Genomic DNA, 13,740 nt, shown 5'->3' on the forward strand with positions numbered 1-13,740 from the left:
ACAATATAATTCAAGATCTGCCAACAGACTTGGGAAGCACGTGCTCGGTTAAATGGCTATTTGCTTAATAATTACTTGTGGTGTGTAAAATGCTCCTCCTTCTTAAATACATGTTCAATGTCAGCCATGCGTCTTCATTTCCTGCCGTCTGTTAATTGTGCAGCAGTCAGTAAATTAGTAGTTGAGAAATTGCAGGTTTGTTTCAAGAAAAAAAAAAGCATTGTTTTCACAATTATGGAATGTTGCACCAATGAATGAAAATAATTATTCAGATGCAATCTTTCTTTTGGATTTATCAGGTAAATGACTAGACATACCAAGAATTAGTACTATTAGTAACATCAGTTCTGGCTCTGTCCCTTATTATCGGCATTATATTTTTGCAAGCTCTGGCATTTTGTCTTTAATTCCGTCTTTCGATTTCACTTTATGTGCAGCCTACAGGACAGCATGAGGGCAACACACAGGCACTGGAATACAGATACCATGAAACTTAGCATGTCTACAGCAGACCTTCGGGCTACAGGGAAGTACTTCTTGGGCGTGTAGACTTTTCCACATTAAGTTTTTTTTGCAGTATGCCGATTCCAGAAATAAAAGGAGAGGGGGTTGGGAAAGGGTGAAGGGCATCTCACGAGGGTTCACGAAAAGGGGGAGAGGAAGGATCAGGGATGGGGCTGTACGGCGTGAGAGAGAGATAACCAGATTCCTGATGAGGTTATGCTCAGATCCGTCACAGCCCTCTTGCAGCTGCTTCGATAGAAAAGTACTTTCAAGTAACTAAAGTTTGTGGTTTCTTTATTTTTTTACCCTTTATAACATGACCCACAATATCATGGTGATATTTCACCAATAAAAGAAAAGAAAAGAAGAAAAAGAAGGGACTGCTTTCGTCGCTTGAGTCTTGCACTGTGTGGGGAAACTTATTAAACACATTAAAATAGAGACTGATGAATATTTCTTGTTTGTAGTCACATGTGGACTGAATGGACAAAATAAATACGCTGTGATGTCTGCAAATACTCCTATGTGTTTATGTGAAATCTCCTGATGTATGAGTATTTGCACCTGAGTGCATGCATCTCATCACTCACCAGGCAGCAGGATCATATTCGGCCCAAATCCTGACATACTCATCCAGATGGTGAGGTCCCAGTATGGATGAGTCTCTTGTCAGGTACTCAAAGTTGTCCATGATAACAGCTACGAATAGATTCAGCATCTACTCGCACACACACAAACACACAAATGCTAATCAACTAAAGAGAAAAACAGCGTCTGAAATCTGATCAGATTACCTTCATATAGGGCAACACTGATCATTTCTTTAAAGTAAAACCACAAAACAAAACATCCCCTCCAAAGATGCCAGTGTACCTGTCTCTATATATTTATGTTTTCTTTGGATGACTATAGATCAGCTGAACATGGATCTCGTGTGACTGAGGGCGTTTGAGTCTGAATCATGTGCTCACCAAGAACGAACAGAAGAAGATGAAGGAGACAAAGTAGAGGTAGGCAACCTGGCTGCCACACTCCGGCTCTGTGTTCCCTGACAGGGGGTCGCACTCCTTACCCCCCAGACACGACAGCATGATCTCATGCCACGCCTCTCCTGTAGCACTCCTGTAGACATTGGGAAGATGATGAAGGTGAAGGTTTTGATGTAAGTTTGAAAAAAATAAATAAAAGTGATGCACGGGAACAGGGAATCCTATAATGAATTTCTCCAAGAAAAAATCCAAACCGCACTATGAAATCCTACGATATTACCATGTGGAATGACCCGCAGTCCACATGAGTGCCACGGCTTATTCTTTTGCAGGGTCTAATGTGGTTTCAAGCTTTGTGAGGTGAGCTGAATTTTAATGTACATATACTGATTAAAATACACAGACACACACCTAAAGAGAAGCATCAGAGCTTGTACGAAGGTCCTGAAGTTGTTGTGCTGGTTGATGGCGCTCTCTCCATCTTCCTCGATCCTAATATTCCCAAACAGCTGTGAAGTGAAGAGAATGCGTTATGTCACTATTTCTATGATCTCATCACCCCCCCCACCCCCACCCCCACCCCCACATCACACACCAAATTCTTATGACGACGATCAGCCTCATTTTTATTCTTTGTCGCATCTTCCTCATCATAACTATACTATAAAAATATTCAATGAATCCCAAAAGCAGCGTAGCGTTTTCAGGCTCTCACCCACCTGCATCCCAATGATGGCATAGATGAAAAACAGCATGGCAATGAGGAGGCAGACATAAGGCAGAGCCTGAGGGGAGACACAATAATCACTTTGTATTAAGCTGGCACAGAGTTTAAGGACTGCACGATATAAAAAAAACAAAAATAAACAAAGCTTCTCACGCTCTCTCTCTCTACATATACAATCATATATGATTTGTGTTATGCTGTATAGTTTGATGTGAACCTTAAAGGATTGAACGAAGGTCCAGAGCAAGATGCGGATGGTTTCTCCCTGCCTGAGCAGCTTGATGAGACGAGCTGCTCTGAACAGCCTTAGGAAGCTCAGGTTGATGAAATTATTCTAGAGTACAGCCAAAATGCAGCCAAGAGAGAGAAAGGTGCGACCAGGCGGTTGAAGGTGGGAGAGAGAAGAGAAGGGGAGGAAGGGGAGAGCAAAGCAGAGGAATAAAAGGAAGAAGTAGTTAGTGGTGCTGCTCGGGCAAAAGTACATCTCTCAGATAACAAAAATATAAAGAAATGAGAGGAAAAAACAGTCAAACCCAAAAGTAATGGAAATTCAAACTCAGTACAAATGAAACAATGAGGAGCCAAACAAGTCAAAGCAAACCGAACTCAAATCAGCAAGGCTCCGACAAGCTTTTCATACCCAGTAATAAAGACAAACCCAAACAATACAACACAAGGGGAAAGGTAATCATCCAAATCTAGCTAGTTTCATCCAATTGGGAATCATATTAGTAGTCGTGGTAGGATTGGTGAGTAGTAAGAGTGCAGGGACATCAGGACGCTTCCTTGGAAAGACAACCAAATGCACTAATTCTCTCAAGGCAAAGTATGCATATTTTGGAAAAAAGCAAGCCCACAGCATGCGGATGTGAACCGAGTCAAAAGCAAAGCCGGAAAAATCTAATGGCAACACATGCACCACATAAAGGGGTGACCACAAACGTCATGTGACATACTGTTGTGATGTCACAGTCAAATAAGTATAGACATTAATTCAAAGAACGACAACAAATCATTATATGTCTACTAAACTTATTTAGGATCCCATAGGTTGAGCCTGAGTCTGATTATGTGGTTTACAAGCTGTTTTCTACAGAGCTGAGAAACCACTCTATTATCAAAAGTGATTATTTTGGATAGATCTCTTTTTTTTTCAGTTTTATTCAGAGAAGAAAAAAGAACAAATCCACAAAATCTGATCCAAAATCAATATCTAATGTATTTAATTAATTACCAAAGTAGGACACGAAAGACTGCAGTTTGAGACAGGAAGTGCTCAAAAGGGGGCTGGCAGCAGCACATGCAGGTTATTTACAATGTGGCACGTATTACAGAGCCGCTCTGTCTGCGAGAGAGTCTTGTGAAAAGAAAAAGGCTCATGTCAAAGACATGCAAGGGGCTGCATGCATCGCTTGTTCTCTCTGCCTTGGGCAAAGCTTCACTCTGTCATTCTCCCAGTCACTGTCGTGTCTGCGAGTGTGTGTGAGTACGTGTGTGTGTGTGTGTGTGTGTGTGTGTGTGTGTGTGTGTGTGTGTGTGTGTGTGTGTGTGTGTGTGTGTGTGTGTGTGTGTACTCTGTGGATGTACTATGAGTGTACAATGGATTGACGTAGCAATCAATTCCAGTTTAATCCTTTGAAAATGGAATACTCATTTCAAGTAAAGGATATATGCATATAAATGCAGTACATATTACGTATACATGTGCTGTGTGCGTACACGTATATACATCAAGTGACTGGCAGAGAGGCAACAGCTAAAAATGTATAGCTCACCGAGAGGTTTGTGTGTGTGTGTGTGTGTGTGTGTGTGTGTGTGTGTGTGTGTGTGTGTGTGTGTGTGTGTGTGTGTGTGTGTGCGCCTGTGAGTGTGTGTGTGGGGGGGGGGTCAAACAAATCATGCACATTTCATAACTGTAACATTCGCTGGGATGCAGTTAAAATAGATGCAGTAAAAAAAGATCTCCAAAAAATTACAAACCATCTACATGTGGATGTTGCAGACATATGGTTTATAGCAGCAAATTTTTGGATTTTTGGTTGATTTGAAGAACAACCAGACAGATTGACCAAGCCAGTTGTCAATGGTGGACACAGAGGATTCATAGTGCATTTTGATTGGACCGGTATCACAGCAAGTAGTAGGTGTTGAAGGAGCGGGGAGAGGAGGAAGAGGAGGAGGAGGAGGAGGAGGAGGAGGAGGAGGAGGAGGAGGAGGAGGAGGGGGGAGGGAGAGAGGGAAGGGGCGAAGTAGATTACAGTAGGTCGTCGTAAAGTTTGTGGGCGATTTAAAGAAAGCATGTAAAAAGATAAAAAACAAGAAAAGAAATCAATGGTCATTACAGACACATTAATACAACAGCAAGTGTGTGTCAGCAGAGTTTACACATCCATAAAACAACAAAGCATATAAAGAGTCAGGAGAACTAGATTCTGTATTAATACACACAACAGCAACAAAGCAAAGACCTGTACATATTTCTAGAGATTTGACTGATGAGTAAAATCAATTTAAGTCTTGAAGGGGCTTGAATCATACGACAGAAGTGGAGTGTCATATGGGTTCTTTAATTTTAGTCATTTTTGATCAACACTGTTTGGATCGCTTTGAATTGAAGCTCTTGACAATCTATTCCCTCTCCAGCCAAACTAGCTTTGGCTCAGCATCAGTGAAATCCTCCAGCAAATCAGGTGATTATCAAAGTATGTTCAGACAGCAAGTGAGGGAAACATTTAACTGTACTTTCTTTCCACATGATGTTTGCCTAAAACCTCCCTGTAAAGTACGGGAGATGCATGGCTGTCAGTTCCCCCCATGATTTATAAGGATGTTTAGAGTCCCGGGATGAAGGTAAACATCTTTGTCTTAAGTTTGTATCGGGCCGGAAAAACGGCTATCGGATTACGCTCACTCGTCTTTGCTTTGACTTTGTATGCAACAGCAATGCAAATTCTAAACACATTGTTCTCTACGAGCTCAGAATCATTTCAGTGTTTCATAATGATACTCCTTGCAGCACAAAGACATCTGCACACATGTGACATATTTCCTTTCTGCGGTGTTATCCTGAAGTATTCAGTCCATAATAAACTAATCTAAATGTTGGGGGAAAATATAAAATAGATCAATATAATAGATCAAAAACTGAATTCATTTTGCTTTGATTGATTATGAATGACACCCAAAGCAGATCATTTTGATAAATATGAAAAATTTAAAAAAGCAGCACTTCTACTATACTTGTTTCCTAAGTCGGTTATTTTATGTACAATTTCAAACCTTCGCCTGCGCTCCAATCTAGGAATACTATTGGCTGAGCTGCTGCTTGGAGAAGCTGCCTCACTGCGGAGCGTCAGTGTGCTTTCTGCCTCGCTGTTTGCAGTTCAGCGCTGGCTAGCTGGATCCCCGTTCCACCAACTGGGGCAATTATATAAGACTTTCAAGAGACGCTCATGCATGACTGAGCAAAGCTCGACTCAACCGGGGCCTCTAACTCATGCTCCCTCCTTACTTCCCGTCTTGTCCGCTACATTCTTTTACTCAGTGTGGCAGATGTGAAAAATCCACACACACACATATTGCTGAGACATTTCAGTCGGAGCGGCTGAACTCCACAAACATCGCTAACTTGACATCAGTTACTGTTTTTTTGAGTCGCCTGTGCAGACCACTCAAACGTACACGTATGTTTCAAATCTTACTACTTACCCCAAGCTCGGTAACCAGGATGTCGGTGATGCTGCCCAGAACTGTGACACAGTCAAAAATATTCCAGGCATCTTTGAAATAATTCTGTGATCGGGGATAAGAAAGAGAAGGAAGCAGAAGGAAAAGAAGAGGGAGGCAAGACGGGGCAACAAGGACAAAGGAAGATAAAGTAGAAAAAGGAAAGAAGGATATTATGGGGTGACATGTTGGAAATATGACAGATTGAAAGGCAGGAGAGCATGGATGTGGCAGGGAAGCAGACAAAGAGGAGGGCAGGAGGTGAAGGAAGGGATGGATATTGACAGGGAAATGAAGCGGCGCGGGGAGATGTGGCGTAGACAGGTCACAGTGAAACAAGTGAAAGGATATTAAATGAGATTTTGGTAATATCGAAATGAAAGACGCACACAAGGAGTCAGAAAATGAGAAAGAGAAAGAAAAGAGGGAAGGAGAACAAGAAAATGCAAAAAGCCATCAGTGTCCAACGGGAACAAGAAGAAATCAGACCAGACAAATGGACACCCCCCCCCCCCCCCCCCCCCCCCCCCCCCCCCCCCACCACCACCACCACCACCACCTCATACTGGATATTAATGTTTAGCACAAACTAAAGCCACAACACTCCATTTTTTCAACTTAAAAGAAAACTTTTTTTGTTTCCTTTCTTCCGTCTTAACACTAACATCCATACATCTGCACTAATATACTGATGAAACACGTTTCTGCAAAATGATTTAAAAGCCAAGCGACTCAAAGATGAAGAGCGTGGGACAGAAGGGACAAGAAAAAAAAATTGAGAAGCAAGCCTGCTTTTCTATTTTTTATTTTTTTTCTGTTTAAGCTTTCCTGCTTATTGCCTGTAGCCAAACTGTGCATTAGAAAAGTGGAGAGACAGAGGGGGGGGGGGGCTATTAAAATAAACCACCTTGACACACAGATATCTCCGAGGGCCGGGGTTGTATTTGTGTTGTGCACAAGTTTGGATGCACGGGGTTGTTCAAGTGCGCAGTCTAAGATTCCAATCCTATCCTGCTTAATCACCACCCTCCACGTAAGCTTTGCTTCTCCGCCACCGCCTTCATGTCACTCACTCAGATTTGTAAAATTATTGTCACACGGTTCCTCCTCCAGCAATGATTCACACACACACACACACACTCCTCTGTTCCTCCGTTAACAGCACAGATTACTGTTGATCACCTTCTTATATCATTTTTTTATTCATTTTTACCGTCAATATGTGAAACATAATGAGTATTGAAGAATCAACGCATATCAAGTCGTTTTCTTTTTTAGAAACATTTCAGGCAAACGTGCTTTTGAGGTACACACTCACCAGTGCTCCAAAGGCGATGATCTTGAGTACACACTCCATGGAGAAGAGTGAGGTAAAACACTATGTTCAGGTTGGCTAAGACAGCTTCATAGGTGTCAGAAGCGCCATCATACTAGAAGCAAACACACACATTGCAACACGCACGTTGGTTAAATATGAGAGAACGATTTGAATGTAGATGAGTGTAATTTCATGTGAACACAAACGTCAGGGACACAAAGATGTTAACTTCTACATCTTGTTGGCTGCTTTGCCGTCCTTCTGACCACATACGTTACAGACGTGTGTCGTGCCGGAAGCTCGCGGGCTCTTACCTTCATCATGAGCACGACTGTATTGAGCGCGATCATCGCCATGATCGTATACTCAAACGGTGGCGACACCACAAACTCCCACATTTTGTACTGAAAGCTCAGCTTGTCTGAGGCATGTGGCGTGTCAGAGGCCTGGCGTTGATGGCAAAATCAATACAGGCTCTCTGTCAGAAACAAGACAGAAATGCGGATGAGCTCTCGTCCGGCCGTTGGATTTCTATCACCCTTCTTCTCCTTCCTCACCTCATTCTTTTCTAAACTGTAATCCTCCATCATCTTGTCTCCTTGTTCTTGGAAAGTGATGATAATCAGAGCTACGAAGATGTTGACAAAGAAGAAGGGGAAGACCACGAAGTACACCACGTAAAAGATGGACATTTCCATCCTGTATCCCGGGCTCGGGCCCTGATTCTCATAGGTCGCATCCACTGAATGTTTCAGCACTCTGACGGGGAAGAGATGGAAATATGGGCGTTACAGGTTGTCTAAAATCCTCGGCGCTACACGACCGCACACATGTTGCGTTGTACTTACTGCGGCCACCCCTCTCCAGTGGACACAGTGAAGAGGGTGAGAAGGGCCCAAGCCACATCATCGTAGTGGAAATCGTACCTCTTCCACTCCCGCTTCTGCGCCTTCACTTCGTTATCTCGCTCATACACTAAATATTCGCCTCTGAAATACACAATACACAAGGAGACGCGTCGTCTTTGGACAAATATCAAAACCACACGAGGCGATAGCCGTGTGAAGACGGAGCCGGCCATCTCTTTCGGCCTGACAAAGAGAGGACATAATCAATTGATATTCCTTTACCTGCAATCGCGCTCAAATTCTTTGGATTCGTCAGTACAGTAGAAAAAGCGTCCCTTGAAAAGCTGCACAGCCACCACAGCAAAGATGAACATGAAGAGTAAGTAGACAATGAGGATGTTGAGCACATTCTTCAGGGAGTTCACCACGCAGTCAAACACAGCCTGAGGGCACAAAAAAACACCAAAACAAAACAAAACAAAAAAACGAAAACAGAGAAAAAGATGCTGGTTAAAAAAAAACAACACATCAGAGTTAATGTAATTTAATTTCTTTTTTATGTTTTGAATTGTGGTGCCAAACTTAAAGAGTAAAATATTCTATTGTATGGTAATATTATCACAACTGTCTTGTCACAGTGGACACATTGAGTTTTTTTTAGTTTTTTTTAACACAAAATATATAGAAATTGATGCGCATAAAGCTTAATCTTCATCAACCCTGGCAAACACACTTCTCATAAACAAAACAAAAAGAAAAATAGAGCTTTATGTCCATATTTTTTAATGCAAGGATATCGAACATGCAGCCTGTGTGCAAAAACTGGTCACTCACAGAATTCAATCAATCTAATAGATAATCATGCAAAATGTAAAAAGAAATTATATAAAACTGATGAATTACAGAAGCCAACGATCTGATGGATCGTTGAAAGTTAACATTTTAGCATTTATATTTTGCTATAACAGGTGGCCCTCGCAGCAAAATGAGCTTGACATTCCTTTGTAAAATAGAAGAAAATATACAATAATGCACAAGAATACAAGTTAAAGTCATCTTTGGCAGAAGCACTCACACTGTGCATACTTCTCGACAATTGTCTAGCCATGAAATCCAAAAGAAATCCAGCCATTCTCGCAATAAAGCCTTAAGTTACGTCATGCTCAGGTGAGGGATTTCCTGTGGAAACGTACCTTGAGCTTGGGAAGTCGTTTGATAGTCTTCAGAGGTCGTAACACCCTCAGTACCCTCAGAGACTTGATAGTGCTGATGTCCTTTCCTTTACTGCTCCCCCTACATGTGTACACGTTCATGTACACACACACACACACACAGACAAATGCGCGCGCGTGCACACACACACACACACACACACACACACACACAAACGTGCGCACACACACACAAACACAAACCACGAGTCAGCGGATTCAGAGGTTTGTGGCAGTCATACTCGTCTCTATTCCAAAATGGCAGTGGGCAGCCATTTCTTGATGGCATTTGTGTCCGAGTTAACTCAAAAAGAGTAACTTCGTCTGGGTTATATACATAGCAACACATGCAGCATTGCTATCATATTACACTTTCGCCTCATATCTACACGTGAGGTTAGCATTGTAGCTACATGCTAGAGTTAGGTGGTAACCTACAACTACAGTACATGCTATGGGAGACAACTGATATCATTCCTGTCTGAATGCTATCTCGTAGCTACACTTGTTCAATACTTTGCAAAGTATTTCAATGCTTTAGCCTTGGCTTGCACATGCCCAGCTTGTGAAATATAATCATGCTGCATTGAAACCTTGCTTTCCATGCTACATTATCTCTCCTTATAGCAGCAGCTCAAGTGATGGAGAACGTTATTCTCTATAGAGGCATTAGAGAGAGTTTAGTGGTGGTCCCAACGAGACAAAAATAGCCCCTTATTTCTTTACTAGCAGCTGTCTAAAGGAAAAACAGTTGCTCTTCACTCTAAATAACCCGCCAAAAATATTCCCAAAGTTCACCATAAGTCACAGTTTGATCCTGTTTCTGTGTGAAAGAGGCAAAAACCTGTGGTAAATGGAAGGTCAAACTCTCTCTTTAAATGACTCAGCTAGTACAAATCGGTCAACTCTAAGGTTCAACTGTTAGCTGGTATCACGGCATTGTTCAAACAGCATGGACTCTTGTCTTGTGGGGCTTCGAGCCAAGACAAAGACGTTTTAGCGAGCATTTCCTGATGAAATGCTGAGCTAAACCACTTTCTTTAAAGCACTTTGAAAATGTAACCTTCCAAGAGAAAAAGCCAAAACTTCATCAAAGTAAAAAACTTACAAAATTAAGAAAATAAAAACAAACTCAAAAGGACTATACACTTAGTAATAAATCACAACATCTGTTTATTGAGTCTGAAAAAACATAGTTGTAACATAAGGATGTTAACTCAAGCTGAAAAATAAATAAATAACATAAAAACCCTAAACATATTGTATTATATAACTTCATTATAAAAAAAACAAAAAAACAAAGTTCTTGGCATCAAGGACATTTATAAATTTCTAATGTCTTGATTTAAAAAAAATAAATAAAAAATTAAATTACGGTTAAAAGACTAAGTTCAAAGGTCATCGAAAGTGGTCCTGAGGAGAGACAACAGCTGTGTGTATGGCTGCCTGTGTCTTACAGCTGTTCGAACAGATGGTGGACTGCTGGTGGTTGTGTGCGTGTGTGCAACTTCGTGTGCAAGTCTGCACACACGTGTATGAGCGTATGCGCTAGTGTCTTAGTTTCTTCATAACTGTTTTTTTTTTTTTTTTTTTTGTCCCCCATATTACTGCTCCTGAGTGCAGATGGTGGGACATATTTTCACCTGTCTGAGTCAGAGCTGTTCCATTGTGAACAATGAAAAAAAAAAGGGGGGGGGGAGAACAGACAAGTACAAATTTCAGCTGTGATGAGGAATGGATGAAAAGGAAAGAGATGTGTGTTCAGAAGAACGTGGTAGTGCAGAAGGAGAAAATGAGCAGGAAAAAGAGAGCAGAACTTTACCCGCCGCCGCTGTTGGTGGTCCAAACGGAGAGATGAGTTAAGGGAGTGAGAGACGGCAAGACAAAGGGAGAGAGGAGACAAAAAGACAAAGGGTGGGAGAAGGAATAGAATGGGACACAGAGAAAGGAGGGATTTTTGAGGGTAAACATCCATATGAGAGACAGAGAGAGAGAGAGAAAAAGAGAACACAAGGCCTGCTTTTTGTTAGATCAACCCTCCCACCCAGAGACTACTCTAAGCAAATCACACTTCTGCATGCAGTTAAACACGCAAACTCACAGTTAAGACAACAGATGTGAGAAAGAGATCAGCAGCCTGGTGATGAGTCAACAGGCCAAGAGGTTGCCATTATTTACCCATGAAATTCGGCCGTATGTTTCAGTGGGACTCTCAAATTGTGTAAACTATCAGTTTTCTTAAAACCCACTCATGAACTGCGAGTTGAAACCCCTTGATTAATAATTGAATGCTTGCATCCCTTGTAATGAGGACTGCAAGAAAGATCAATACGCCCGTGTATTAACTCATTTTACATCGGCCACGTCTGGAGAACAAACACCACCTGGTGAGAAAAGCATTACAGGATGTAAAAGTATCGCTTTAAGCTCACCAGTCTCCATCCATCATCCGGACGCTTGGCTGGGGATGAATCTGAGTCTGACTGCAGAAATATGCAGGACAGCGGCAAATGTGGTCAAAGCCACAGTAGCCCTCAGACCAGACTAATTGGATTAAAGGAGCGATAAACATCTCCAATGAGACTGCTGCTCATTTCTGGAGTGCTGTGTGATTTCCACCAATTGAATTAAGGCTCAATCTGGCTTTGTGCAAGTCTGTTGTGATTGGTCTGGATTCCCCAAATCAGCTGTAAGCGTCGTTAACCCCTTAAATCAGAAGTAAATAAACAAAAACTTCACCATCATAATGAAGCTTTTCACTACTTTTCACTACGATTTTTCTATTCTCTATGCATGCACACACCAAAACGTTATCACCTGACATTTCCCAGGAAAGTACATATGCAGAGAATTACCACAAACACTGTCACATTTATATTTGGCACTATATCACACAAACAGCGTAGGGGATGTCAGGATAATGACAGGCGTACACAGATTTATACATTTATACACACATGGACGGATTTGACTGAAATAGGGGAAAGAGTCTTGGTGAAAGAGACACAAAGAAAAGATGACCCGGAGGGAAACGCTGGGGTAAAAGCGACTTCTATACATGGAGCACCATCACTAGAACCCTGGAGCACCTGCTTGCGTCATCGGCTGACCTTCACAGGCATGCATTTGTTCTTGCACATCTTAAGTTGATGCGATGACTGCGATCGTTACACTTCACCAGTCCACGTGGAAACGGAGCAAACTTGTCAACAGAAGTGATTGAGAAACACTTGGATTGGTGTGTCCCATGAATAGGTGAGAACGGAAGTGACAAAGACCTCTACAAAAGACACTAAATGTGTTAATTAACACAGGTTTTAGGAGTTTCTGCACCTAAAAAAACGAATGAAAAAAAAACTAAAATTAAAGAGCTGATTTTCAGATGAGCAATAACTATCAATCAAATCGCTCATAGATTGTAATATTATTGACTAGTGAGTGTAACTATTATAGTTTGTGGGGTCTTACCTCTCCCAAATCTATTGCCAGATACAATCGTATGAAAGATATAGACTTTACTGAGGCCCGATAGATAAGGCGGAAGGGAGTAAAGGAGATTTTGTTTGTTTCTGTGAATGATGGAAAAGGTGACAGGATGGCAAAAAAAGCAAAAAGTGGGAGAAAAGAGAACTCTATGTATTTATTTTTTTTAAGCTATAGCAGCTGAACACTTTACCAAAGGTAAGGAGAAGTACATGTAAATCAAGAACAGAAAGAAATATTAGGTTTAACAGTGCGAGAGGACATGAGGTTGGGGGTGATCGTACTGCGGACAATTAAATTCAAGCATTGAACTCAAAATTCACCTATTTATGTCACTTAATATTTCTTTAATGATATAAATTGCTTGTGACTTTATATGTTCATGGATATGAACTATCATAATCAATTCGTTAAAGGTTTGTCTCCAGTTTATTGAATATTTGTCGATTTTTATAGTGATTAATGAGTGTGCTTATTCATTTATTAATATAAGAATTGTTATTTTAATTAATACTACATATTGTGATAAGATCTTAGGATATTTAAAATTTGTTAAGGATGTAGATGTACCAAGCGGTAGTGATCAAATAAATGTGAGTGATTATTGGTTTTAAGTAACTAGATATTTATTTTATATTTTTTTTTTATTTATTTTTTTTATTTTTTATTATTTATTTATTTTTTTTTATTTTTGTAGTTATTGGAATTGAATTTGTTCGACTGAAATATAGTTGGATTAATGAAAACTGTGCTGCTTCTTCAGTATCCTAAATATAAGAAATTGTTATTTTACCATTCAAATACCTACATATCTGCTGAATACAGAATCCCTTCAGGAATTATATAAAAATTTGTTAAGGATGTCAGCACTGTACCAAAGCGGTAGTGATCAACAATATAATGTTGAAGTGATTATTGGGTTTATACCAGCCTA

At 40.8% G+C, this 13,740-nt stretch overlaps 1 protein-coding gene across 1 annotated transcript in view; it reads right to left on the bottom strand.

Moving 5' to 3' along the window:
• cacna1aa (calcium channel, voltage-dependent, P/Q type, alpha 1A subunit, a) overlaps positions 1–13,740 on the bottom strand; it is a 79,734-nt gene that overhangs the window by 17,497 nt on the left and 48,497 nt on the right. The window contains 14 exon segments of the mRNA XM_080487224.1: positions 1,095–1,222; positions 1,476–1,626; positions 1,905–2,002; positions 2,213–2,278; positions 2,438–2,554; positions 5,929–6,012; positions 7,265–7,321; positions 7,323–7,376; positions 7,579–7,685; positions 7,688–7,742; positions 7,822–8,023; positions 8,113–8,253; positions 8,395–8,555; positions 9,306–9,405. Of these exon segments, the coding sequence (XP_080343350.1) occupies positions 1,095–1,222; positions 1,476–1,626; positions 1,905–2,002; positions 2,213–2,278; positions 2,438–2,554; positions 5,929–6,012; positions 7,265–7,321; positions 7,323–7,376; positions 7,579–7,685; positions 7,688–7,742; positions 7,822–8,023; positions 8,113–8,253; positions 8,395–8,555; positions 9,306–9,405 (1,521 nt within the window).

The sequence above is a fragment of the Lipophrys pholis genome (genome assembly GCF_963383615.2).
Source record: "Lipophrys pholis genome assembly, chromosome: 19".
NCBI lineage: Eukaryota > Metazoa > Chordata > Actinopteri > Blenniiformes > Blenniidae > Lipophrys > Lipophrys pholis.